A 27,939-nucleotide genomic window follows, 5' to 3' on the forward strand; every position below is an offset into this window, starting at 1 on the left:
TTAGGAATTTTCCTCTCCTGAGAGCTGAGAAGCCTCAGGAACGGACTGTAAACAATTCTTATCTGCTGCTGTGGAATGCCACGGGAAAATCTGTGATTGGCCCCGTCAGACTGTTTGCAATTAAGAGCCTATCACAATTCACCTGTTCGGCCCGTCTCGGGCTGAGAAGACTTCAGTTTACACACTCTTTTGTATTCTTAGCTTAGCTTTGTAGTGAAATCCTTCTCTTTATTCTTTTAGTATAGTTTTTATATCTTATATATCATATAATAATAAATCAAGCCTTCTGATGCATGGAGCCAACTGTCTCGTCTCTTCCCTCATCCTGGGACCCCAGAAAACCGCTGTAATATACCCTCTGACACAGATGCATTATAGTTAAGTATGTGGTCACTTTTTAACTCTGCCCTTTTAAAAGTACATGAAAATGTGTGGCCAATGTCAGTGAAGACTCCGAGGCAATCTGCATGGACAGATGTGCTCTGGAGCTCAGGATCGTGCCGAGGGAGGAATGTCACCCTGATTTTTTAAGATTTTCTAAGCCCTCTGATGTTGACATTTTTGAAGCGAACTTTCTCACACACTTTCTGTAAATAACTCATTTTTTTGCATTCTTTTATGGAGGAGGAGAAATTTGATGGCCTGTTGGTTTGTCCAGTGTCATTGGAGAGGTGGCACTGTCACCCTCCAATCCCACTGACACTTTTGGAAATCTATAAATGTTGGAGTCAGAAAATAAATTTCCCTTTTTTCTTCACCTTCAGAATAGCAGTGTGCGCTTGTGTTCTTTTGTATCCTACAGTGACAGCAGTAAGATGAGCTTTCCTACCCAGCAAGACCTTGATACCACAGCAGAGAGAGGTGCCCCAGCCCCTCATAGATAAGCCACTCCCAGGGAGCAAGAGTGACCAGGAGTGTGGAAGTTCATGAAGCAGGCAGGACGAGCAGGAAGGGTGCTGAGGCATTGCCAGCTCAGTTAGCTCAGTTAGCGGTCATCACCCTCACAAAGAGAGCTCAGGTATGGTGTACACTCAGACAAAAGTTGTTTCCTTTGTGCACACCAGAAAGGATGTGGCAACTCAGACAGAATGCCCATGAAAGCGTGCAGGGGTCCATATCTCAGGTTGCAGTGGGTGCCAGAGCCTGGTGCTGCTCTCAGAGGGCAGCAGAAAGAACAGCTGTGTGAGGTGCAATCAGGTCAACAATATACTTAGCCCAGTGGCCGAACTGAGAGGTGAAGTAAAAAGACTAAGAAGTATTAGGGACTCTGAAGAAGGGATTGACTGGGGAAGCCTCACTCTAGTAAGCCTCAGACAAACAGACCTGACATCCACTTCAAAAGAATCAATGAATCCCCTACCCTCTTACCACTAGGCAGATGGAGGGGACCTTAGAGACAGAGGGGAATAGAAATGGGTTTCTGCTCCAGGTGGTAGACAAATCCCCTCCCAACCTACCTCACTTCCCCAAGTGCCCTTACACAATAAATATGAGGCCCTGGAATTTGAGGACCAGGGAAATGAGGAAGTAGATGAAGGTCCATTCAGCTTGAAGACGTCACTTAGGGCAGGGGAGCAAAACCTCTGGCATCATGACCTCCACAGTCAAGAAAAAAACTAAGGTAGTAGTCATCAATGACTCCTTTTTAAAAGGAATTTAGGGCCTGATATGTCAACTGGACCCAACCCATAGGGAGATGTGCTGCCCCCCTAGGGTCTGGATAAGAGATATCACCTAGAAACTTCAGAGTCTGGTACAGCCCACTGACTATTACTCACTACTGGTTTTCCAGGTGGGTACTGACCAAGTCACAACAAGAAGGCTGTGGACAATCAAGAGGGACCTCAGGGCCTTGGGAAAACCGGTCAAGGGATCTGGAGCACAAGTTGTGTTCTCTTCTGTCCTGCCATTTGCAGGGAATGGTGGGGCAAGAAATGGGAAAATCATGCAGATGAATACCTGGCTTCGAGACTGGTGTTACCAGCAGAATTTTGGGGGTTTTGATAATGGGTCAGTTTATATGACACTGAGCCTGCTGGCAACAAATGATGTCCACCTGTCTCAAATAGATAAAAGGATCCTGACTCAGGAGTTAGCAGGGATTGTTGAGAGAGCTTTAAACTAGATTTGAAGGGCAACAGGGACATAGCCAGGCTCGACAGGGATAAGGTGTGGGAAGGGGAGAACTATGGTGCTCACCCAAGTAGCAAAAGAACGCTTAAGAGGGGATGCATCCAGCAAGTGCAAGCAGCCAAAGATGTAATCACAAGACAGGACTATGGGGAATTCCTTGCACCCTACTGGGATATTGACACAAAATCCCACTTCTATAAAGTGCCTGTACACCTATGCACACAGTATGTGGAACAAACAGGGGGAACTAGAGATCTGTGTGCAGTCACAGGGCTTTGATCTCATTGCAATTAGAGACGTGGTAGGATAGCTCACATGACTGGACTGTTGTCATGAAGGGTGTATTAGGTTTGCATGGCCTGGTTTTGGTAGCAGGGGGGGCTACAGGAGTGGCTTCTATGAGAACCTGCTAAAAGCTTCCTCCATGTCCAGCAGAGTCAATTCCTGGTGGGTCCAAAGATGGACGTGCGGCTGGTAAAGGCTGGGCCAATTAGAAATGGTGGTAAACCCCTCTGTGATAATACATTTAAGAAGAAAGGAATAAAAGTTATTGCACAGTTGTAATTGCAGCCAGAGAAGAGCAGGGTGAGAACATGTGCAAAGAACAACTATGCAAACACCAAGGTCAGTGAAGAAGGAGGGGACAGAAGTGCTCCAGGCACTGGAGCTGAGATTCCTCTGCAGGCTGTGGTGATGACCATGGTGAAGCAGGCTGTCCCCCTGCGGCCCATGGAGGTCCACAGGGAAGCAGATGTCCACCCGCAGCCCGTGGAGGACCCCCAAGCCAGAGTGGGTGGATGCTTGGGAGGAGACTGTGATCCTGTGGGAGACTTGTAGAGAGAGGGGGCCTGTTGTATTGCACTAAATAGTTTATTTAGTTGTTGTTGCACTGGTGGCGGGTTCCCCCTCCCTCATCACATGGTTTCCCCCTCACACATCCCCCCCCTGTTACACACACCTGGTCTGTCCCTCAGGTGCTTCGCCCCTCCCCAGTGGTATCCCATTGGCTCCGGTTCTCTCTCCCCCGCCCCTCACCCCCTAGGGTATAAAACCTCCTGTGTGAGAGCTCCAACCCCTCTTTTGTACCTGGGTGACCCATCACCTGTGTCCTGCCCCAAGCCAATAAACAGGATACTTGCACCCACGTGGAGAAGAGCGCCTCTCGTCTTTAGCCTTTGTCTATGCAGATCCGTGTGGGCTAGAGTCTTAAGCTAGCCGGATTGGACTCATATAAGGCCCAGGAAAAACACGGATTACCGCAGGGCCCAGCTCCCATGCTGGAGCAGCCTGCCCTTGAAGGACTGCACCCCATGGAAGTGATTTGCAGAAGGAAAAAACTCCACAACTTTTACAAAGTTGTAAAGCCAGTATGTTTATTACAGCGCTGGACACATGTGGGGATCGTTCCCCATAAAGGACACGCGCACCCTTGAGAACTCTTGATCCTTTTTTATCTCCCTTACTGGTACATATACATAGAATTTCACAATAGGTCCATTCATAATCATTTTACTGGTTTGCCCTTTAACTTACAGCTAGTTTTTTTATCAGAAAGTACAGAAAGAACTCCTGGGTCATCTTGCCCTGTCTCCCGCAGCCTCAGTTTTGGTTTTCATCTGTTTCAAAGTTCAAGAGGTCCCTCTTATCTCTCTCGCATTTTTCCTTCAGCTGAGGCAGGTTTTTTAAACAGCACATTTCACCTAAATCTGAAATGGATTTCCACCCTGGTAAATTTCCACTCTGTTTCATAAGAGTGACCCACGCTGGAGCAGTTTGAGGGGGACTGCTGCCCATGGGATGGACTCATGTCAGAGAAGTTCACAGAGAACTGTCTCCCATGGGAGGGACCCCACGGTGGAGCAGGAGAATGACTCCTTTCCTTGAGAAGTGGGAGAAGCTTTGGGTGATGGACTGACCATAACCCCCATTCCCTGTCTCCTTGCACCACTGGGATAGGAGGTAGAGCTGTGAAGGAGGGAGGGGTGGGGGAAGGTGTTTTTAAGGGTCTTATTTTACTTCTCATTATCCTGCTCTGATTTTGTTAGTAATAAATTCAAGTTGTATCTCCAAGTTGAGCCTGTTTTGCCTGTGACAGTATTTGGTGAGTGATCTCTCCCAGTCCTTATCTCAAGTCATGAACTCTTCATTATATTTTCTCTCCTCTGTCCAGATGCAGAGGGGAGTGACAGAACAGCTTTGGTAGGTGCCTGGCATCTTGTCAGCATCAACCCACTAGAAAGAGTGACACTGTTTAGGAATGACAGACCAGGAAGGTGCAGTGGTATAGTTGTCCTTTATGTGAGGCAACATATTGTGTATTGAGCTCTGTCTTGGGGTGGATGACAAGCGAGTTGAGAACTTATAGATTAGGATAAAAGGGCAGACTAGTAAGGGTGACATTGTCATGGGTGTTTGCTATAGGCCACCTGATCAGGAAGAAGAAGGAGATGAGGCCTTCTACAGGCAGGGGAAAGCAGCCTCACAGTCAAAGGCCCTGGTTCTTGTGGGGGACTTTACCTGCCCTGACATCTCCTGGAGAAGTAACACAGTGAAGCACAAAGAGTCCGGGAGGTTCCTGAAAACCACTGATGACAACTTCCTGTCAGAGGTAGTGGAGGATTCCACAATGAATGGTGTATTGCTTGACTTCATACCAACAAAAAGGGAAAGCCTTGTTGGAGAGTGTGGAGGACAACTTCTTGTTGCAGCTGGTGAGTGAGCCCACCAGGGGAGGGACTGCGCTAGACATAGTGTTCGCAAGTAAAGATGGGCTAGTCGGAGATGTGGTTGAAGGCCATCTGGGGCACAGTGATCTTGAAATTATAGAGTTTTCAATATTTGGTGAAATAAGGAGGGGCATCAATAAAACTTCCACACTGGACCTCCAGAGGGCAGATTTCGGCCTATTTAGGAGACTTATTCAGAGAGTTCCTTAGGAAGCAGCCCTTAAAAACAAAGGAGTCCAGGAAGGGTGGACTTGCTTCAAAACAGAGATCTTGAGGGCCCAGGAACAGACTGTCCCTGTGTGCTGAAAGATGAGTCAATGAGGCAAATGTCCAGCCTGGACGGGCAAGGAACTTTTGAAGGAACTAAGGAATAAAAAGAGAATGTGTCATCTTATAAGGAGGGTCAGGTATCTCAGGAAATATTTAAAGGGGTTGCTAGGGCATGTAGAAAAAAAAATTAGGGAGGCCAAAGCTCAGTTTGAACTTAATTTGACAACTTTTGTAAAGGATAATAAAACCTGTTTTTACAAATATATTAATAGCAAAAGGGAGGGTATGAACAACCTCGGTTCTCTAGTGGATCCAGGAGTGTGGTATTGTTCACAAGGGTCCCAGGATAAGGGAAGAGACGAGAAAGTTGACTCCATGTATCAGAAGGCTTGATTTATTATTTTATGATAGATAATATATTAAAACTATACTAAAAGAATAGAAGAAAGGATTTCATTAGAAGGCTAAGCTAAGAATAGAAAAGGAATGAATAACAAAGGCTTGTCTCTGACCGAGACAGTCTGGACAGGTGAACTGTGATTGGCCCTTAATTGGAAACAACCAGATGAGACCAATCACAGATTCCCTCTGTTGCATTCCACAGCAGCAGATAAGAATTGTTTACCGTTTGTTCCTGAGGCCTCTCAGTTTCTCAGGAGGGAAAAATCCTAAGGAAAGGATTTTTCATAAAACATGTCGGTGACACAGGAGGGAATTTAGTGACTACAGATGAGGAGAAGGCAGAAGTGCTTAACACCTTCTTTGCCTCACTCTTTAGTGGGAAGATGACTTGTCCTCAGGACAACTGTCTTGGGCTGGTTCATGGTGTCAGGGAGCAGAATGGTCCCCCTGTTATCCAGGAGGAAGCAGTCAGAGAACTCCTGAGCTGCTTGGATGTTCATAAATCCATGGGACCTGATGAGATCCATCCCGGGGTGATGAGGGAGCTGGCAGATGAGCTTGTGAAGCTGCTCTCTGTCATTTACCAAAAGTCCTGGCTCACTGGTGAGGTTCCAGATGACTGGAAGCTGGCCAGTGTGACACCCATTTGCAAGAAGGGTAGGAAGGAGGATCCTGGAAATTATAGGCCCATCAGTCTGACCTCAGTACCTGGTAAGATAATGGAACAGTTTATATTGAGTGTCATCACGTGGCACCTACAGGATGGTCAGGGTATCAGACCTGGCCAGCATGGGTTTAGGAGGAGTGGGTCATGTTTGACCAACCTGATCTCCTTTTCTGACCAGGTGACCCACCTAGTGGATGCAGGAAAGGCTGTGGATGTTGTCTGTTTGGACTTCAGCAAAGACTTTGACACTTTCTTCCACAGTAAACTCCTGGAAAAGCTGGCAGCCCACGGCTTGGAAAGGAGCATTCTTTGCTGGGTGAAGAGCTGGCTGGATGGCCGGGCCCAGAGAGTGGTGGTGAATGGTGCTGCATCCAGTTGGCAGCCAGTCACTAGCGGTATCCCTCAGGGATCTGTGCTGGGGCCAGTTCTGTTTAAAATTTTTATTGATGGCATGGATGAGGGTATTGATTCTACCATTAGTAAATTTGCAGATGACACTAAGCTGGGAGTGTGTGTCGATCTGTTGAAAGGTAGAGGGCTCTGCAGAGAGACCTGGAATGGTTGGATAGATAGGCAGAGTCCTATAAGATGAAGTTTAACAAGTCCAAGTGCCGAGTCCTGCATTTTGGCCACAATAACCCCCTGCAATGTGATAGGCTGGGGACAGTGTGGCTGGACAGTGCCCTGGCAGAAAGGGACCTGGGGGTACTGGTCGACAGCCGACTGAACATGAGCCAGCAGTGTGCCCTGGTGGCCAAGAAGGCCAACGGCATCCTGGCCTATATCAGGAATATTGGCAATGGAGAGAGACACGGACAACTGACTGTTGATCATAATTTGATTTTATTGTGGACTATACATGCTTATATACCATTCTAGGAAGGCTAGTAATTTTTTACTACAATAAATGGGTTAATCATCACACACACTTATACATTTTTGCAACATCTCTACTTGCAGAAATTGATTCAATCTTCTTCCCTGTCTCCAGTCTGATCTAATCCTCTTGCAATCTTCAAAGCTCAGTTTGTTTTGCCAAGGCAACCTGATTATCAAATCTCTTACGCTAATCAGGTCCAAAGTACAACGAGGAATAGTGTGGCCAGCAGGATGAGGGAAGTCATTCTTCCCCTGTACTTGGCACTGGTGAGGCTGCACCTTGAGTACTGTGTCCAGTTCTGGGCACTTCAGTTTAGGAAGGATGTTGAGACACTTGAATGCATCCAAAAGAGGGCAACAAGGCTGGTGAGGGGCTTGGAACACAAGCCATTTGAGGAATGGCTTAGGAACCTGGGGTTGTTTAGCCTGGAGAAAAGGAGACACTGAGGTGACCTAATCACTCCCTACAACTACCTGAAAGGTGGTTGTAGTCAGGTGGGAGTCAGTCTCTTTCTCCAGGCAACAACTGACAACAAGAGGACACAGTCTTAAGCTGCACCAAGGGAAATATAGGTTGGATGTTAGGGAAAAGTTTTTTACAGAAGGAGTGATAAAGTACTCGAATTGTCTGCCCGAGGAGGTGGTGGAGTCACCATCCCTGGATGTGTTTAAAAAAAGACTGGATGTGGCACTCAGTGCCATGGTTTAGTTGAGGTGTTAGGGGATGGGTTGGATTCAATGATTTTGAAGGTCTCTTCCAACCTAGTGATTCTGTGATTTTGAGATGTGAAGGTTGGGTGCAGCCTTGGCTGCAGTGACTGTGACATTGTGGAGTTCAGTATCTGGTGAGGAAGAAGCAAGACAGCAAGTAAGATTGCAACTATGGACTTCAGGAGAGCTAACTTTAGGCACTTCAGGGATCTTCTTGAAAGAATCCCATGAGAACAGATGTGGCAGCAGCTCCCTGGTCACAGAGAGCAACAGACAACTTTCCCAGGCATCGTTCTGGGAAAGGCTGTGAGAAGCTCAGGGAGAAGAATTATAAACAATTCTTATCTTGATGCACCTGGTGTTGTGATCAATCGGAATGTGTTATGGAGATATGTTTACCAAAAGGATGGCTTCTTAATTAGCCAATGGTGATAGTGTTTTAATTAAAGGACCAATCAGGTCCACCTGTAGCGAACTAGGGTATAAAAAAGCAACGGGTTTCTTAATAAAGTGGATTAGCCTTTTGTGAATGTCTTGAGAGTCTATGTCACCTATTACCTGGTCCTGACCTGTTGCACTGACAAACAGACCCTGCAGGAAAGAGAGAGCTGCTTTAAACACCATTTCATCCAGGCTCAAGAATAGTGTATCCCAATGAGCAAGAAATCAGGTATAAAGGGACAAGAGATGTGTCATGATCCAGTTATTAAAGTTCTTAGAAATGGCTCTGCCCAAATTAGGGTGCAAACAAGACCATATGCCAATGTCAGTAGTATAGGTTTTATTTATTTGATAGTAAATATGTGAGAGACAGAGAAAAGAGAGGGGAAATAAGAGAAAGAAATAGAGAATAGGTGGGAGAGAAAGAAAGGAACAGCTACAGACCTAAGGAAAATATCACCACTCCGTGGATCCCAACAATGTTCCATTGAGCCTCTTCAGCTGGTCTTCTTGGTGGTGAAGGTCCCTCCAAAAAGCATAGAATCTGATGGGTTAATATACTCTCAGACTAGGTACCTCTCGGCGGGGGGGGGGGGAGGAGGGCCAGGTTGCCATTGTCTCTTACAACAGACTGGGTTTGTTGTATCACATGCAGTCCTGTAGTGCAAGGCTTCAGGAATGACTCTGGGGGGCACTTTGGGGGGCGGGGTCTTTGATGGATTATGACAACCCTTCAGCTGCCTCTCACGTGAATGTCCCATGGATGTGGCCTGTGGGGTTGGGGGTTCCACAGCTGGACCAGTTTGTGTAAGAGAGGATGGGTGTTCATTGCCTCTAACCAGAGGTTATACCCAAAACCTCCTCCCCCACCTCGTTTCGGGGGGAGTAAACATGGCTTCTGTGGTCTTCCCCGTCCCAAATTTAGCCAGGGAAGAATCTCTGCAGCATTTGGCTTTCTTGTGGATGCATTCTTCTCCCTCAGCCATGTTTGTTTTTCCCTAGGCTGGGATGATTGAACAAGTGTTATTTAGTTGGCTTAATGTACAGTCCAAAGTTCCAGTCAGGTATCTTCAGGGAGGCTTCTTTGGTTGCAGCTTCTTTATACAGTATTTGTTATAATGGGCAAAACTCTTATATCAAAGTTTGAGGCATTAACTATTTCTGTCTCTGACAACATGCATGGATTAACAAGGAGCTCCTGTCAATACTCAAGCACAAGTGGGAAATACACAGGAGATGGAAGCAGGGACAGGTCACTTGGAGTGATTATAGAGAGGTTGTTAGAGTAAGTTAAAATGAGACAAGGAAGGCCAACACCCGTCTGGAATGAAATCTGCCTAATGATGTCAAGGACTTCAAGACTGGTTTCTTCAAATACATCAATAACAAAAGGAAAACAAAGGATAATATGGAGGCGGGACCCTGGTAACAGAGGACACAGAGAAGGCAGAGTTTCTGAATGCCTTCTTTGCATTGACCTTCACTGACAAAGCCAGCCCTCAGGAATATCTGACTCAGGAGAACATGGTTAAGGAATCTTGGAAGGAAGACTTTCCCTTGGTCAAGGAGGATTGGGTCCGAGAACACCTAGGCAAATTTGACATCCACAAGTGCATGGGCTCTGACAGGATGCATCCAAGAGTGCTGAGTGAGCTGGTAGACATCATAGCTAGGCCTCTCACAATCATCTTTGGAAGTTTGTGGTGATCAGGAGAGGTGCTTGAGGACTGGAAGAAAGAAAATGTCACTCCAGTCTTTAAAAAGGGCAAGAAGGAGAACCCGGGGAACTATCATCCAGTCAGCCTCACATCAATTCCTTGAAAAGGGATGGAGTGCCTTGTTGTCGTTATAGAGCATGACAGCACAAAGTACAACAACTCCATCAGAAGGGTGCAAGAGAGATTTATTATAGCAACATGTTGCTTTTATACTTTTTCAAGATATTTACATTCACTCAACATACACATTCACTGCCTATTGGTTACAAGAAAGAAACAGAGTTCTCAGTGGGTGACCAAGGAGCCACCTCATTCTGTGAGTCAGCTAGAGTCTGTATCTCTTAGCTTTCTCTCCTTCATCACGTCTCCATGGTGACAACCTTTGTGTCTTCCTCAGGGGAGATATGGGGCTTCCCTTTATCTTTAGGAGGCCCTTGCTAGCTCACAAGAACAGCACAGAATGTCTTTCCTACACCTTGTTGCAATTAGAGGAGACAGAGGGATGACACAACTTCGGGGTTTGTGCAGCAGAGAGAGCTTTCATGGCTTACACAGCTCTTATATACCCTATTTGAAAGACTCTGCATTCGACTGATTGGCTATGATTGGTTACCACCCAGCTCACTGACCAATAGCTGCCTGCTTACATCTATTGTCAGGGATTAGCTAGTCTGCTCTCTGTGGCCAAACCAGTCCAGCTGTATCACCATCATAGTGCCTCATTCAGGAGGCAATCTCTCTCCACACTCATGACAAGAATGTGAATCCATGCTGATTACTTCTGATCACCAAATGTAAATCATGCTTGGCCAGCCTGATTGCCTTCTATGATGCTATGACTACCTGGATGGATAAGGGCAGGGCAGAGGACATTGTCTATCTTGAGTTCAGCAAGGCTTTCAACACTGTCTTTCGTGACTTCCTCAAAGACAAACTCAGGAAGCCTTAACTGGATTGAAAACTGGCTGAATGGCAAACCCTAGAGGATTGTAATCAGTGGCACAGGGTCTAATTGGAGGCCTGTCACTAGTGGTGTCCCCCAGGGTTCAGTACTGGACCCAGTACTGTTTAACTTATGCATCAGTGACTTGGATGAAGGGGTAGATGCCTCCTCAGCAAGTTCACGGACAACACAAAACTGGGAGGAGTGACCGATACCCCAGAGAGCTGTGCAGCCCTTCAGAAGGACCTCAATAGGTTGGAGAGATGAGCAGAGAGGAACTGTCTGAAATCCAACAAAGACAAGTGCAGGCTAAGAATAACCCCATGCACTAGTACAGACTGGGGATTGACTTGCTGGAAAGCAGTTCTGCCAAGAAGGACCAGGGGATGAGACAGAAACTTTAAGGAATTTAGGTATTTTAGAGGAGCTGAGGTTTTAGTTAGAGATAAGCTTTATTAGAGTTAATCAAAATAAATGGGTAGGCCTTGATGAAGTTAAGAGTTAGTAGTTAACTAATAATTGATTGCTTGTCAATATAATGTTTGGTTAGCTGGGTTTCTAATGAAGACTATAAAACTGATAAATAGCTTTTAGGAACATAAGACAGTTGTAGGCCTCCTCTGTTCTGAAACCAATTGAAGATGGGGAATGGGAGTTCTACCAAGGGTTTATTTGTCATATTTGCATTGAAAAGGTAGAAAGGTTAGAACGAAGAAGACTTCATTTACTTCCTCATTTTGGGACCCCTTCCCATGAAAGAGACCACCGACCCATTTCGAGGAACAAGCTACGCATGCTTAATAGCTTTTGAACTAATTACCATACGAAGCAAGGAATGGGATGTACCAAAGTTATGAATATGCATTTGAATTTTAGGTATTCAATACTTGTATAGATAAAAGGACTCTGTAATCACCTGTAAATTGCGGTGTGTATTTGGGAGCTATCCCGCACACTGCCCAGCGTTGCAATAAACATACACTTTCTAACTTTAAACTGTTAGAGAGTTTTTGTCCGTCACAGTTGGATATTGGTACTAGATCAATATCCATAATTTTAATAAATCAGGGGTTCCTGGTCAACAACTGTCCATGAGCCAGCAGTGTGCCCTTGTGGCCAAGGAGACCAATGGCATTCTGGGATGCCTTAGGAAAAGCATTTTCAGCAAGTCTAGGGAGGTGACTTTGCCCCTCTACTCAGCCCTGATGAGGTCACACCTAGAGTGCTCTGTCCAGTTCTGGGCTCCTCAGTACAAGAGAGACATGGAGCTCCTGGAGTGGGTCTAGTGAAGGGTGACAAACATAAGGGACCAGGGTGTCTTTCTTTATGTGTCAGGAAATTACTGGATGTGACATTTAGTGCTATGGTCTATTTGAAAAGGTCATGATCAGTCAAAGTTTGGACTCACAGAATGAGATAATCAGTTAGGTTATGGAAAAGACCTCTGAGATCATCTAGTTCAACCTCTGCCCAAACAACACCATGTCAACTAAACCATGGCACTAAGTGCCATGTCCAGTTGTTTCTTGAACACCTCCAAGGATGGTGACTCCACCACCTCCCTGGGCAGCCTGTTCTAATGCTTGACAACCCTTTCCGTGAAGAAATTCCACCTAATGTCCAGCCTGAACCTCCTCTGGCACAGCTTGAAGCTATGTCCTCTTGTCCTGTCACTAGTTACCTGGGAGAAGAGGCCAATCCCCAACTGTCTGCAACCTCCTTTCAGGTAGTTGTAGAGAGCAATAAGGTCTCACTTGAGCCTCCTTATCTCCAAGCTAAACAACCCCAGCTCCCTCAGCCATTCCTTGTAGGACTTGTGTTCTAGACCCTTCACCATATCTGTTGCCCTTCTCTGAACATGCTGCAGGACCTCAATGTCTTTCCTGAATTGAGGGGCCCAGAACTGGACACAGTACTCAGTGCTGAGTACAGAGGGACAATTGTGGAGATTCTCAGTTCAGTCGAAGAGAATTCTCCCAGGCTTCAGGCCTGGGAAACGTAGAGAGGAAGAATGGAAACAATTATTATCTCTCTTTCTGTTCATGTTGTTTATAGATATGTACCTTCAGAGTGTGCTATTCATAGTTCACCAATAGTGTGAAAGGTTTTTACTTTGAGACCAATCAGATTTCACCTTAGCAATCCTGGTTATAAAAGGGCGCTACCTCTTAATAAAGTACCTCTCTTTTTTGCCTTCTGAACCATGGAGTCATTTCATCTGTCCCTGACTCAACAGCGTCAGACAATCACTGCCCTTGTCCTGCTGGCCACACTATTTCTGATACAAGCCAGGATTCCCTTGGTCTTCTTGGCCACCCAGACACATTGCCATCTCATGTTCAGCCAGCTGTCGACCAGCACCCCTGGGTCTTTTTCCGCTGGGCTGCTTTCTAGCCACTCTGTTCCCAGCCTGTAGCGCTGCCTGGGGTTGTTGTGGAGGAAGCATAGGACCCAGCACTTGGTCTTGTTGAAACTCATACTGTTGGTCTTGGCCTATTGATTCAGCCTGTCCAGATCCCTCTGCAGAGCCTTCCTACTCTCAAGCAGATCAACACTCTCATCCAACTTGGTGTCATCTTTGAATTTACTGAGGGTACACGTGATCCCCTGTAGTGGTTTTGGTTCACTAATTTGAGATTTTGCCAATTTTGAGATTTCCAGGCCAATACACCAAAGAGTGTGGTGGGTTTCAGTGCTGACCAATCACCAGTGCACTCACTTCCTGCTGTGAGGTAGGATTAGGAGAAAGGCAAAACAGGCTCAAAACTTTAAAAGGGTATAAAAACAAATTTATTAACATTAACTAAAAGAGTGATAAGAATCAGAACAAAACCTTCAGAACACTTCTCGTCCCAAAACCTTTTCTTTACCACTGACAATGTAAAAAAACAAAACCTAAAATTTCAGCCAGTTTACCACCTCTAGAATAGTCTTTCTTCAGTTCACTTAGGAAGAGAAATCCCTCTTGGTAATGTTATGGAGACTTCTCCACAAGAAAAAACAGTTCTCTCATGGCTCTCAATTTTCCAGGAATAGCAGCCGCCTAGGGAAATCTGCAATTATGAATTCCCTCCCATTTTCCACAAGTTCTTCCCACAGGTGTGTTTATGGGCCATGTCAACTTATGGGATACTGTTTTAAAGATGAGCTGTTCAAAGGCAAATGTTCTTTTTACCTATCTCTAGTCATCTTCATCTCTGAGAACAGAGATCTTCTTCTTTGCCTGGAGACACAGGATCTCATCACTCTTCTCTCTTTCTTTGTTCAAACTTCTCATGGGATTGAAACAGAGTGGAAATTTACCAGGGTGGAAATCCATTTTGGACATAGGTGAAATGTACTGGTTTGAATTATTAAGTCTGTAGCTTGCTTGTGCCCAATGAAATAAACAGGGCAGGAGAAATCTCTCCTTTTTGATGCCTTTATTAAAAGTGATAAGCTCAAGGTTGGGAGGCCCGACGGATCCGCGGGTCCGCCATCACAGCTCCCTGGAGTAACTCGGAGGAGGAGGCAAATGCAGCTTTGTCCACCAGGGGGCAGAGCTGGGGGGTCTGGCCTCAGGAGAGCAGGTGGGGGTATACACCCCCGAGATCCCAAGTTTGAGTTGGCAGTCTCGGGTCCTGCCTCCAACCAACATCTTCTTAAGTTGTGGTGAGGGGCCATTAAGGTTTTCAGAGTCTCTGCTGGCTTCTCACCTCACCCCTGATGTCTAGAGACCACTTTGATCTCTAAATTCCATATTGGCTCGCTGGTTTAGGGGTTTATTAATTGTGTTTGGAATGGGGGCTTGCCCCATTTCATTTTGGCTCTAAACTTATCTGCATCTCAACTCCTGGTTCCCTCCCCTCTACTGTCTGGGGGGGGATGCCATCCTCCCACCTGGCCCCAAGCAGGGTGATGCTGATACAATAGAGTGAATTCTCAACCATAGATGGCAAACGACCTGATACTTAACAGGTGATTACAACAAGCAGCTAACAAAAGCACTCCTCTGCCAGAACTGGTTAAACTTGTAATTCTACAACTTTTGGAAAAAAAAAAATGGGTAACCCTTTTTTTGTTCATAACACCCAAGACTGCCTGTTCTCCCAAAAAAAAACCTATGTTCTACAAAACCTGCCTCAGCCGAAGAAAAAATGGGAGAGATAAGAGGGACCCCTTAAACTTTGAAACAGACAAAAACCAAAGCTGAGGCTGCGGGAGAAAGGGCAAGATGACCCAGGAGTTCTTTCTGTACTTTCTGATAAAAAAACTAGCTGCAAATTAAAGGGCACACCAGTAAAATGAATATGTATGGACCTATTGTGAAATTCTATGCATATGTACCAGTAAGGGGGATAAAAAAGGATCAACAGTTCTCAGGGGTGTGCATGTCCTTTATGAGGAACGATCCCCACATGTGTCCAAAGCTGTAATGAACTTTTACAAAGTTGTAGAGTTTATTTTTTCTTTCCGCAAATCATTTTTGAGAGCCAGACAGGAGACTGTTTCTGTCCTCTCAGGGGCAGAGGGGAGTATGGACCTCCGAGGTGTGCCCCGGGATTTTCCCTGGAGGAGCTCCCTCCATCTCAGCTACCTCCTGCAGAGACAGACAAGAATTGCTGGTGTGCAGATAAACAGTATGTATATCAGAGGACCCCGGGGGAGATAGGGCTGCTGATAAGTCACTCAGAGACATCTGAGCACACAGCCTTGTCCCTGTGCTTGCAGGCAGCCATTGGCTGAGAGCACAGTTGGCGGCAGAAGTCCCCGGTTGATAGAGCTATTTGGGCAATGGGTTCACTGTTCGATAGAGTGGCCGCTAGCGACTCTGGGGGTGAGTCGAGTGAACCTGATCTTTGTATGCTTCTGGTGTCTGGACATGTGTTTGTAATCGCGTGAATGTGTAGTGTATAAAAGAGAGCGAGTAAGTCTACCCACGGCCTGTGGGGGGGGGAGTTCTACCTGCGTCTGAAGCCGCTGGGTGAGGAGGCCTGGGGCACTGGGTGGGGCAGGCTGTGGGGACAGGGAGTGCCCCGCAGAGAAGTGGAACAAGTGGAGAAATGCGGGTGAGGACATTTATTGTGTTTAAAGGTAGTGATTTGCGTAGATTGGGCACATTTTAACCGTAGCTAGACGAACTCAGGGGGTTCATCTGCCCTAGTAGTTTGGACTTGATCCCTAGAATTTTACTGTGTTCTGTAATTTTGATTCTTTCCAGAGTGTGTGATGACCAGAGGAAGCTGATGTGGGTAGAAGCTGAAGTGTTGTATGCTGTATTATGTTGAGAAAAATGGGCACTGTCGTGGTTTGAGAGGAAATGAAGTTTTTTGTGATGGTGTGGGCAAGCCAATCGGTGTTCAGATTTAATATTGGCACCTGGTTTGTCCACTGAGGGCATGGATACGCCTCTGAGAACACAGGGGGTTAAAAGCTGTGAACTCCCAGGGGAATTTCCTCTTTGATTTCCGCTTTGGGACTGAGCAGACCCCCCTGCCCAGCTCCTTTGGCTGGGCGGGGGGGGGGAAGGGAGCCATGTGGCCGGAGAGAGAGGTAGGCCAGGCCTGGGCTGAAGGGTGGAGGAGAACATTGCAAGGGCTTCGGACAGCCATCCTCCATTCCCCCCCCCCCCCCTCCCCGGAGAGAGGGAGAGAGACAGAGCCGGTGCCTGTGATAGTGGGCCGGCGTGAAGGAGAAGGGTGGGGGGGTGCCCAGCAGGGCAGCCAGGCGTGGGAGTTGATGAAGTAAACTGACAGAGAACCTGGGACTTTTAACCCTTCTGAGGAAGATGAGAACCTTGCAAATGCTGATTCCTCCTGAAGTTGATCAGACTGAGAGATGTTGAGAAGAATTCTAGGTGGGAGGAGATGATGGAGTGGCCTTTGGCTGGACTTTTCTTGTATAGCCACAGCAGAACCATTGGTGTTCCCGTGACACAGAGACTGCATTCTAGGGGGAGGCGATGGCTCAGAGCCAGGAGAGTGCGGCGATGTGGAGGTGTGTGAACAGAGACGACGGGTGAGGAGGGTGGTGGTGGTGCCCTCCATCTTCGAAGATGAGGAAGAAGAAGAAGAAGATCTCTGTTCAAGAGACCCCTCGGCCCCAGGGGGTGAAATTTGGGGGGGACAAGTGTCCCAAAAGGAGAAGGGCTGTGCTCACTTTGGAACTGGACAAAGTATCCTTAAAAAGAAAAACCCTAGAAGCAGCTCTGATCCATGTGCAGTGGTGAGAGCACTGGACATGGAAGGAATGTGGTGCAAGAGGGACTCCTCTCTCCTCGAGGAACTGAGAATTGGTTATCTAAAGGGTGGTAATGGAGTTGGAAATTTGGTGGGGGGAGGAGGAAGAATTTGGAAGGTTTTCATCTTGTGTTCTATGTGTCTTGTGTGTTTTCCTTTGTAGGTTTAGGTTAATAAAGTTTTTTCCCTTTTAACCTCAAGTTGGAGCCTGCTTTGCTCTGTCTCTGATCGCATCTCGCAGTGGATGCCAGGGAAGGAGGTATTCTCATGGGGGCGCTGGCATTGCGCCAGGCTCAAACGATGACAGGCACTTTGAGATACGCCCTTTCCTGGTGAGTTTGTGTAGTCCTTCCCCTGCATTGTAGTAATTTGATTTTTGAGATTCTATGGTTGTGTTTGTGGAGATTTTAGGATTTTGTTTGCAACAAGTGTAGCATTTTATGCAGAAGAACTACAGTATGGTGATTTATGTTTAACTGTGGTAAAATGAATTAAAGGAATTCCAGGAATTCCCCTCCCACAGCAACTTAAGCCCTGACTCTCATGAATTTGAGATAGGAGGTAGGGGGAGGGGGGAGGTGGTGTCTGTGTTTGTGGGCATGTCAGAGTTTTTGCTGTAACAAGCACAGCCTTTTGCAAGGCAGAAAAGTGTCAGTGGGAACAATGCTTGAATTAGATTATGGGGGAAGAGAACTGGAAAAGACTGAGAATTAGTAAAACAGAGTTTAGGTGGAGGAGATCAAGACAGGCACTTTGTCATTTGTATTATTCTAAGGAAACAAAGGCTACTCAGAGAGCTATAAGGATTTTAGTGGCAACCAGTCACGAGTAACAAAGAAGTAACAGGATGTTTAAATTATTAGAGAGTTTCAAGTAATTTAAGAAACCCAACAGAAATAATTAAAGCTGACTGTGCTTAGCCTATTTTATACCTCAAGACTTTAAATTAAGGCAAAGAGTTAGGATGGGGTAGAAAGACAGGAACTAAGAAAATGGAGTTTTTAGTAGACACGGGGGCAACATACTCAGTGTTAAATAAAGCCTCGATACCTATATCAGATTATTATATTATGGTAAGGGGGAAACTGGCCAATCTGAAAAGCATACTTTGCAAACCATCGAAATATTCATAAGTTTTTGTATATGCCCAACTCTCCAAAGGCCATGTTGGGTAAGAACTTGTTGGAGCAGCTGGAAGCAAAGATCACATTTAAAGATGGGGAAATTATTGTGGAGGTAAAGGATCGACAATATGTAGGCATACTTGACCTAATTTTAAGAATTAGTGAAACTGAAATTGAAAATAAGGATGAAATTAACAAGAAAATAATAGATTCGGTGTTTCCTGGGGTATGGGCCTCTAACGTACCAGGGCGAGCAGAGAAGGCTCCTCCTGTGCAAGTTAAAGAAAACAACCAGTTAGGGTCAGGCAGTAAAAGCCTGATCTGCACCCAGTGGTGGCAAACCCATATACCTTGCTAACATGTTTGACACCTGAACTAACCTAGATTACCGTTTTAGATCTGAAAGATGCCTTCTTTTGCCTCCCTATCCACGAAACCAGCCAGAAAATTTTTGCGTTTGAATGGGAAAGTCCTAAAAGCAGGCGCAAAACACAGCTCACATAGATTGTGTTGCCTCAAGGTCCTCAAGGCTGCAAAATTCCCCTACTCTGTTTAGGGAAAAACTTTCAAAAGATCTAGAGTCCTGAGAAGCTCCACAAGAAGAAGGAAGGCTACTGCAGTATGTAGATAATCTTCTAGGAGCCACTTGGACGAGGGAATCATGTGTGCCTAGACGGTAAACCTTTTGAATTTCTTAAGGCTCCAAGGATACAGAGTATCAAAGAAAAAAGCACAGGTAGTGAAACAGAAGGTAATCTACCAAAAGTACATAGTCAGTACTAGGCAACGGACTTTAGGGCAGGCTTGCAAGGAAGCCATGTGCCAAACCCCGAAACCCCAGACAACAAAGGAACTCCGAACCTTCTTAAGCATGGCAGGGTAGTGCTGGCTGTGGGTTTATAATTACGGACTGCTCGTCAGACCCCTCTATGCTCTATTACCAATGGAAATAAAGATCTCCAGTGGACAAAGGAAGCCACATGGGCCTTTCACCAGCTGAAGAGTGCCCTCATGTCAGCTCCAGCTTTGGGACTTCCGGATGCAAATAAGCCATTCTTTCTATTTTCCCATGAAAAACAGAGAATTGCCCTAGGAATATTAGCTCAGGACTTGGGTCCCTATTAGAAAGCAGTTGCTTACTTTTCCAAGCAACTACATGCAACGGCCAAAAGATAGCCAGGTTGCCTCAGAACTGTAGCAGCAGTTCTGCTAAGTATACAAGAAGCACACAAGTTTACTCTGGGACAGAAAATGACTGTGCTAGTGTCCCACACAGTGTCCGCAGTACTGGAGGTAAATGGCAGCCACTGGCTTTTACCACAGAGGTTCCTGAAATACCAGGCCATCATTGTAGAACAAGATGATGTAGAGATAGTGGTGACTAATACTGTCAACCCAGCTTCCTTTCTCAGTAGAAATCAAGGAGAAGAAGTAAACCACTGTCTTGGTTCAGGGTAAATTTTGCAGAGAACTCCTAAAGGGGCTCCTCTAGGAAAGCAGATTCAATCGGCCCCTCCCCCCAACCGGTCCGGAAGAAAATACCTCCTTGGAGAAAAGTGGAAAAAAACTGTTTATTAAACAATAAAACCCCTTGCTGCTCCAAAAGAGATGACAAACTCAAAAAGTACCCTCCCCAGGTTGCAGCTCAGCTCACTCAGTCTCTTATCAGTCGCTCTGGTGCTGGAAATGCCGCAGCCCAGGCCCGGCCTGGTGGGCCACAGATGTGAGCTGCCAGTGCTCTTCTGGGTGTTCAGTCCAGAGTAGGTTTAAACAGGTCTAAAGAAAAGGGGAAAAGGAAAAACCCTACAGTCTAGGGAACTTCTTTGCCTCAGATGGCTTAACTAAAAGCAAAGGAGAGCTCTGTCTCACTGTCTGTCTATCTGCAGACAACCCAGTCTAGGAGCAGGAATGTGGAGGAGTGAGTGCAGTGTCTGAAAAGAGACTGCGAGCTTCTTCTCTCCCCCCTTCACTCTCTGGAACAAGTCTTAAAGGTGCAAAACTTATTATTCAGCATAAACAGAACAAGACAACTGGGGGTAAAAGCATCATATAGTCAACCTAGGACAACCACGATTGCCTGGAGGCCATTGAAGCTACTTACACCAGTCACCCATACTTAAAGGACACTCCTCTAGATGATGCAGATACCTAGTTCACTGACAGGAGTAGCTACATTGCCAGTGGAAAGCAACATGCTGAATACGCAGTCACTACTTGCAGAGAGGTAATAGAATCCAGACCCTAAACAACAGGTACCTCTGTGCAGAAGGCCGAGATAGTTTCACTGACACATGCTTTGGAAATGGCAAAAGGCAAGAGAATAAACATCTATACAGACTTGAGATATGCAACTCAGAGTCATGCATGCACATGGAGCCATCTGGAGAGAGAGGGGACAGCTAACCTCACAAAGAAAGAACATCAAACATTCACAAGAGATAATCCAGCTGCTAGAAGCAGTTCAGCTGCCTGAAAAGTTTGAAATTATGCATATTAAGGCACACCAGAGAGTGAGCTCAGAATTAAAAGAAGGAAATGAGCTTGTGGATGGAGAGGCAAAGGAAGCAGTGAAAGGTGAAGTAACTATTGAAAGAGCTCTAATTCCAGATGGACAAATTTCCCTTGAAGGTAAGCCAAAAAAGATAGAAAACTAATCAAAGATCAGAAAGGGACATATAACCAAGAAGGGTGGGCTACCATTGAAGGGAAGCTGGTAATCCCTTCCCATTTGTTGTAGTCACTAGTAAGGGAGGAACACCAGAAAACACACTAGAGAATAGATGCCCTGAACACCTATTTGAAGGAAAGAATCGTTGCCAAGTATTTATATGCCACTATTACTCAAGTGACCTAACAGTGTGATCTTTGCCTCCAGACTAACCCCAAAAATACCCCCAGACCAAAACTAGGTCAGATTGGGAGGGGCCATGGGCCTAGACAACAGTGGCAAATTAACTTTTCAGAACTCCCAAGGAAAGGTGGGGGAGTATCAGTATTTATTAGTATTGACAGATACATTTTCAGGGTGGCCAGAAGCAATCCCCACCAGAACTCCCAAAGCTTGAGAAGTGACCAGGGTATTATTACAAGAAATAATACCACGCTTCGGAGTTCCAGCCACAGTGTCCTCGGGTAGAGGATCACATTTTATTTCAAGAATAGTGCAACAGATTAGTAGCCACCTGGGCATAGATTAGGAACTTCATACTCAATACCACCCCCAATCAAGCAGCCAAGTAGAGAAAATGAATAATTTGCTTAAGCAGCAAATTGTAAGACTGGGGCAGGAAATTAATCTACCCTGGCCCCAAGCTCTTCCACTGGCACTGTTGCAAATTCGAACTAAACCTAGAGCTAAAGAAAAGCTGAGTCCCTTTGAAATGCTTTATGGAAGACCATAAAGAATACAAAAGGGAATGTCCACCCACATTGGGAAAGTAACTCTGGTCCCTATCATGTGGCTTTAAGTAAACAACTCAGAAAATTAAAACACATGGTCTGAAACTCGAGCAGAGAGTTAGGTGGACCAGTACATAACAGACAGCCTAGGAATTATGTATATGTTAAGTTTCTTACAGAAAAGACTTTGTAACCTCAGTGGGAGGGACCATTCCAGGTGCTTCTCACCACCTTCACTGCAATCAAGATCAAGGAGCAGAATGCCTGGATCCACTACTCTCGAATGAAGAAAGTCCTAGAAGCCCCTTAGAAAGTGACACCAAGATACAATGAACTAAGAGTAAAACTTAGGCCAAATGAGTATATTGTAGCCAGGGGTAGTTTGTAATTTCATGCGCAGAATTGTTTTGTGTTTAATTATAATTGGAATCTTAGAATTAGAGAGCACCTCTATCCAAACTAATACTAAATGGCCTTGGTCCCAAGCTTTTAATCAGTATACTGGATCCATGGGAGAACCTACTGAAATAAAGGTTTTAAACCTATCCACTGTAGTAATCCACGGGAATCAAGTATATGAGAAGCAGGAGTAGCAAGAATGGAAACTGTGGATACTTCAAGGGATCAGAGGAGAAGAAATCAGGGTAGAATGCCAGGTGGTCAGTAGAACCTCTCATGAGAGACCAAATCAAATTAGTGTCTCAACCTCTTCTGTATACAGGTACCAGGAGGTTGTGATAGTCCAAATAAATCAAATTTTTAGTGTAATTTCACATAATTACAGCCTATAGAAGTGACTTGTCTTTGGGCTCATAATGCTATTGGGATCTCATTTAAATTTAAAATAAATGCTATAATTGCTAATGCAAATTAACATCTCAGAAACCCAACCAGCCTGCTCCTCTTTCCTAAGGACATCCTTTGAAAGCTGGACAACGTAGTTACAAAGACAAGTCTACTTCAGGAGCAGAATAAGAAAGGATCTAACAGATATTAGAGACAAGATTGAGAGTTTTAAATGAAATTAATGCAGAATAACTGATGAACACGCTGGCTACTGCATCAGGTAGCCTATCAAAATTAAAACAGCCCTTACAGTCATCTCTTTTAGCATTAGGAACTAGCCAGTGGCAAATTTCAAAAGTACTGCCAAAGTAGGAGAAGGCCAAGGACCAAGATCACAAGTTAATAGTAGAAGCGCTTAGTATGATTCAAGATAATGTGTCTTTAGCTTTTAGTTGTATACAAGCACAGTTATGGATGCTGGCAACAGCAGCTTTGATCATACAGGAAGGGGGTGAAGGTAATTTTCCAGCTAAAATTCAAGAGATTGTCTGGGATAATGTGGTTGGTTGTGAAAGAAAGTTTCAATCATAGTGGACTATGGTAAATTTTACCTATGATCCCACTTCTAATGGAGCCACTGCCTTTGTGCTTACTATACGTAATGCCACTGTTTATATTATTTGTCCTGGTTTAGGACAAATTTGGGAGAACACCTCCAAAAGGGGCCCCTCCAGAAAGCAAACCCACATGGCCCCTCCCCCCAACTGGTTCGGGAAGGATTTCTTCAGAGAGAAGTGGAAAGAACCTGTTTATTTAACAGGCAAAGCACTCCCCAGCACACAAAATGAACAATAACGGATGACAAAACTCATTCACTGCTCTGAAGAGATGACAAATTCAGAAAGTGTCTCTGATGTGTGGTTGCTCTGTTATCAGTCCCTCCTGACGCTGGGAAAGGCTGCATAGTAGGCCCTGGCAGGCTGCAAAGTGCAAGCTCTCGGTGTTTCCCCAGTCCCAGTCCAGAGCAGGTTTGAATGGTTCCAAGAAAAGGGAAAGAAAAACAGTCCAGGGAAAACTCGGACTGCCTCAGCTAGCTAAACTAACTAAAAAGCAAAAGGAGCGCTCTGTTCTGCTCCATCATTGCCTAGACAACAACAGTGTTCCAGCAGATTGTGAGGGAGTGAGTCCAGTCCCTGATAACAAACTCTGTGCTTCTTCTTCTCCCTGCCTTCGCTCTCAGCCAGTCTTGAAGGCACAGAAAATAATATCCGGCATAAACAGAACACACGATTGGGGATACAAACATCATAATGTCACCCTAGGACAGTTATCCACCCCATCATCACAGTAAGATTAAATAATGAAAAAACAGTGCTCTACCCCTCAGAACATAGAGTGTGGGCACAAAAGGTGAATGAGAAGTACCAAACAGTAAGCTTAGAATCTTGTGTTACTAAGGAACAACTAGGAATAGCGCTCAAGATATGTGTCTCAACACCGAACAAAGTATTTGCCACTTCGAGATTCATCCAGTCACTAATCAGAAAACTGCATTTTTATATATCCAAGTAAAAGTTGTGTATGCTTAAAAGACCTCCTTATCAAATGTACATAGTAAAGCATTAAGAGACACTTATTAGCGTAGGGATTTACATTAAGTAAAAGAATTTACTTATTTTCTAGGAAAGGAGGCAATAAAACAGAGGGGAAACTTACCAGGGTGGAAATCCATTTCAGATATAGGTGAAATGTGCTGTTTTGAATTATTAAATCTGTACCTTGCTTGTGCCCAGGACTGCCTGTTCTCGCAAAAAAACCTATGTTCGAAAAATCCTGCCTTAGCCGATGGAAAAATGCGAGAGAGATAAAAGTATAATATGTGATGTAAAGTAATTCATGCTTGGTTAGAAAATGTATAAAAAAAATTGTAAAATAAATTAAACACGTAACAAAAATCCAGCGGACAGCCCAGAGACAGATTACCATGTTAGCATTCAGGAACACATAATCACGAGAAATGATTATATGCAGGTGCTTTTATTGAAGAGCTCTGGGTGTCAGGGGTACAAACCCAAATCTGACTCCGACATAGGTTCGGGATGGATACGCTTTTATATTCTATCGTTATATAACTTTCATGTTAATTATTAAACGTACATTGTTCTATAGTATACATAAATTTCAGCCAAGCATGGCCACCTTAGACTAGGAACCTACAGTTTCTCATTGTTCTTCTTATGATTATACAATAATTATTTTAATTGCTAAACAATCATTTCAGCTAGCAATTATACTACTTACGCAGGTAAAACACAAGGCTTAACATTTTAGAGTTTATCTTAGCATTTTCCAGGGCGCCACTATCAACCACACCAAAGTTGCAAAACTCCTGGTGGCAGCAGGAAAGAATGCCTCGTTAACAAGTAAAAGGACATGGCTGGTGTGGAGATGAGCTTCTCCCGGGAACCAGCTGGGAACACCCAAGGAGGATCAGCACTTGATAAGTATCATCAATCAAGATAACCGAAGTCTTCAAGAACATACATCTGAATACACGACTTCTCCTGATATGATCAGCACCCGCCACCACCAACAAAACAGCAATTGTCCAGCCCTGTACAGTAAAAAGAAACTTCATACATATGCGAGGTGACAAAAGAAATTGGGGCACCTCGGCCTCAGGCAGAAAAAACTGTATAAAACAGCCCTGCCGGCGACTGCATTTGTGAACAGAGGGAGGTCCAATGCGATAGAGGTCAGATCTAGGTTCACCCAGCGCCGACCCTGGGCTCGATGCTGTCTCTTTGACTGTGCCTATCGAGGACCGCATTTCCAGTCGCGAAAATAAAATCTTTTGCATTTATTAATTTGGTTTTTTCGCTGATAATTTATAACAAGAGGGACCCCTTGAACTTTGAAACAGACGAAAACCAAAGCTGAGGCTGCGGGAGAAAGGGCAAGATGACCCAGGAGTTCTTTCTGTACTTTCTGATAAAAACACTAGCTGCAAGTTTAACGGGAAACCAGTAAAATGAATATGTATGAACCTATTGTGAAATTCTATGCATATGTACCAGTAAGGGGGATAAAAAAGGATCAACAGTTCTCAGGGGTGTGCATGTCCTTTATGAGGAACGATCCCCACGTGTCCAGAGCTCTAATAAACATACTGGCTTTACAACTTTTACAAAGTTGTGGAGTTTTTTTTCTTTCCGCAAATCAGGATCACAGCTACTTTAACATCTGCTTGCTTAGCATGGAGGCCTTTACTCGATACCTACAATTTGAACACTTTCATCTCCCCATACCTTCATGCGTTATAGGGAAAAAGTCTTTTTCTCCATATCTATACAAGAGGATTTCAGCCCCAAGATCAAGGTATCTCCTCATCCCTCCTATCTGGTACTTGAATCTTTCTTCACTGACCTCAATGTCTTCATGTTGCTTCTTTACATGCCTGCTCTTGTCCTTTTTCTCTCACTCAAGGGAGGATTGAAGCACTGAAAGATTTAATATCTGCAGATGGTCACCTGACCATGGCTGAGCTGGGCAGCTTGCAGCAGGAATTGTGGCTGGGAGGAGTGGCTCAGATATACTCAGCCAGGCCAGAACTCAGCAGCAGCACGCCGGGGGAAGGGGGGGGGGGGTTGGGGGTGGTGGCTTCTCCTTCCCCCTGCATGGTGGTTGCAGGCAAACTTCCATGGTAGCAAAATCTTGGCCGAACTGGCCCAGCACAGGGCTGCTTCTGGGGGCTAGCAGACTTGGCTTGGCCCCGGACTAGTGGCAAGATGTTAGAAATCACAGCCGTGGTCCAGCCCAGCTCAGCCTGGCACTCCCTCCCCAGCCCAGCAGCCGATGGGGGGCTGGCGGGCCCCCCGGGGGAAAAGGGACCGGCGTTGCCCAGCTGTTGCCCTGATTTTGTAAAACTTTGTAAAGCCTTCTGATGTTTATATTCTCTCAACAAACTTTCTCACATACAATTCTGTAAATAACCTATGTTTTGCATTCTTTCATGGAGGTGGAGAGAATTGATGGACCCTTGGTCTGTCCAGTGGCATTGGAGAGGTGGCACTGTCACCCTCCAATCCACTGTCACCTTTGGAAAACTATAAATGTTGGAGTCAGAAAATAAAGGCCCCCTTTTTTTTGTTCCCCTCGAGAGCAGCAGTGTCTGTGTCATCATTTCGTGCCTTATCTCAACATCTGGTGAACCCCTTCTTGTGAATTGGAGACCTCGAGTGTCGTGCGGCCTTGCTGGGTGAGGTTGTATCCTTCCCCCACCCTTGTTTGCTTGGCGTTGCCTGCTGCTCTTGTGAGAGATGGCAGCCTCTGTGAGTTCCTCGGATGTTTCTGTTCTTTTAGACCTCTGGAAAGTTCTCCTCGACCAGAGGAAAGTTTCCCTTTCCGGGAGTGAGTTTGAGAGTCTGTTTCTGTGGGCCAGAGAGCAAGGGTTTTTTTCGGACTCTTTGGAGGCGCTCTCTAGGGAGGCGTGGTCTCGCGTGGGGGATCGTCTCATGGTTGCTGTCCTTGACGATTGTTCCATGGATGTGAGATCGCTGATGGTGCACTGGCAGAAGCTGAGTGACGTTTGGCGGGGGTCTCCTGGTTATAGCTCTCGGGGTTCGCTAGGGACCCCTTCTGTCTCGGATGTGGAGGAGGGGGAGTCTGATCTTCTGTATGACGCAGGACCCTCTCCCCCACCCCGAGAGGGAGAGCTGGGGGGCGGCTCCGCCTCGGACGGCGATGTCTGTTCCCCCGGGGTGGATTGGGCTCCTGGCCAGCTGGTCCCGAGCCCGGCGGGGGGTGCCCCGCGGGCGTCTGGGGGCTCGGTGGAGCCGGGGGGCCGCCCTCGCCCCGCCCCGCCCCGCACGGCCGGCGGGACGTGGGGGGACCCTCCCTCCCTGTGTGCCTTCCCGGCACTTGGGGACGGCGGGCAGTCACGGGCCCCGCTACTGCCTCTGTTTGACTCTGATTCCGTGATGATTCTGTGTCGGCACTGTGGCGTCTCCACCAAGTACCCCCTGGCTGCGGTAAGGACGGCTTCGCCTCCCCCTGGGTCCGGCTTCTCGGAGGGGGAGGCGGTTTCTCCCGTCCCTGGGCAAGTGCAGTCTGTGGCCGCAGCCCGGGGCGGGCTGTCCGTCGCTCCTCCGGCGGGCCCGGCCCCCGCGGCTGGGCAGCCCGCCCTGCCCCGCCCGGCGGAGGTGGTACCGGCTGCCGCCTCTCGCGGCACGGGTCCGGCGCTCATCGGGGCTTTGCCCGCCCCCTTTGTGCCGGCCCGCTCTGACGTGACTCCATGGGCCGTGCCCCTCTCGGCACCCGGCCCCGCCCCCGTGTCGGGGGAGGGGGGCCTCACGCCAGTTTCGCGATCCGTGCAGGCGCCCGCGCCTGCCCCCCCCGCGGAGCCCTCTGCCGGGGCTGCGGCGCGGCAGGGCGCTGAGGTGTTTCAATTTAGCGCGTCTACCGACGCTGCCGGCGGGAGGCCAGTGACTCCTCGGGGCCGTGGTCACTCCTCGGCTTTGTAG

The 27,939-nt window shown here is 46.3% G+C and overlaps 1 protein-coding gene across 1 annotated transcript; it reads left to right on the forward strand.

The window, feature by feature from the left end:
- Positions 1–2,832: 2,832 nt before the first annotated feature.
- LOC127060956 (uncharacterized) lies at positions 2,833–27,939 on the forward strand. The gene is given in 7 exon segments (XM_050986299.1): positions 2,833–2,922; positions 5,367–5,457; positions 5,841–6,731; positions 6,734–6,979; positions 7,280–7,344; positions 7,917–7,945; positions 26,859–27,939. Coding segments are annotated over 7 exon segments (2,493 nt in total).

The sequence above is a fragment of the Serinus canaria genome, chromosome W, assembly GCF_022539315.1.
Source record: "Serinus canaria isolate serCan28SL12 chromosome W, serCan2020, whole genome shotgun sequence".
Classification (NCBI taxonomy): Eukaryota; Metazoa; Chordata; class Aves; order Passeriformes; family Fringillidae; genus Serinus; species Serinus canaria.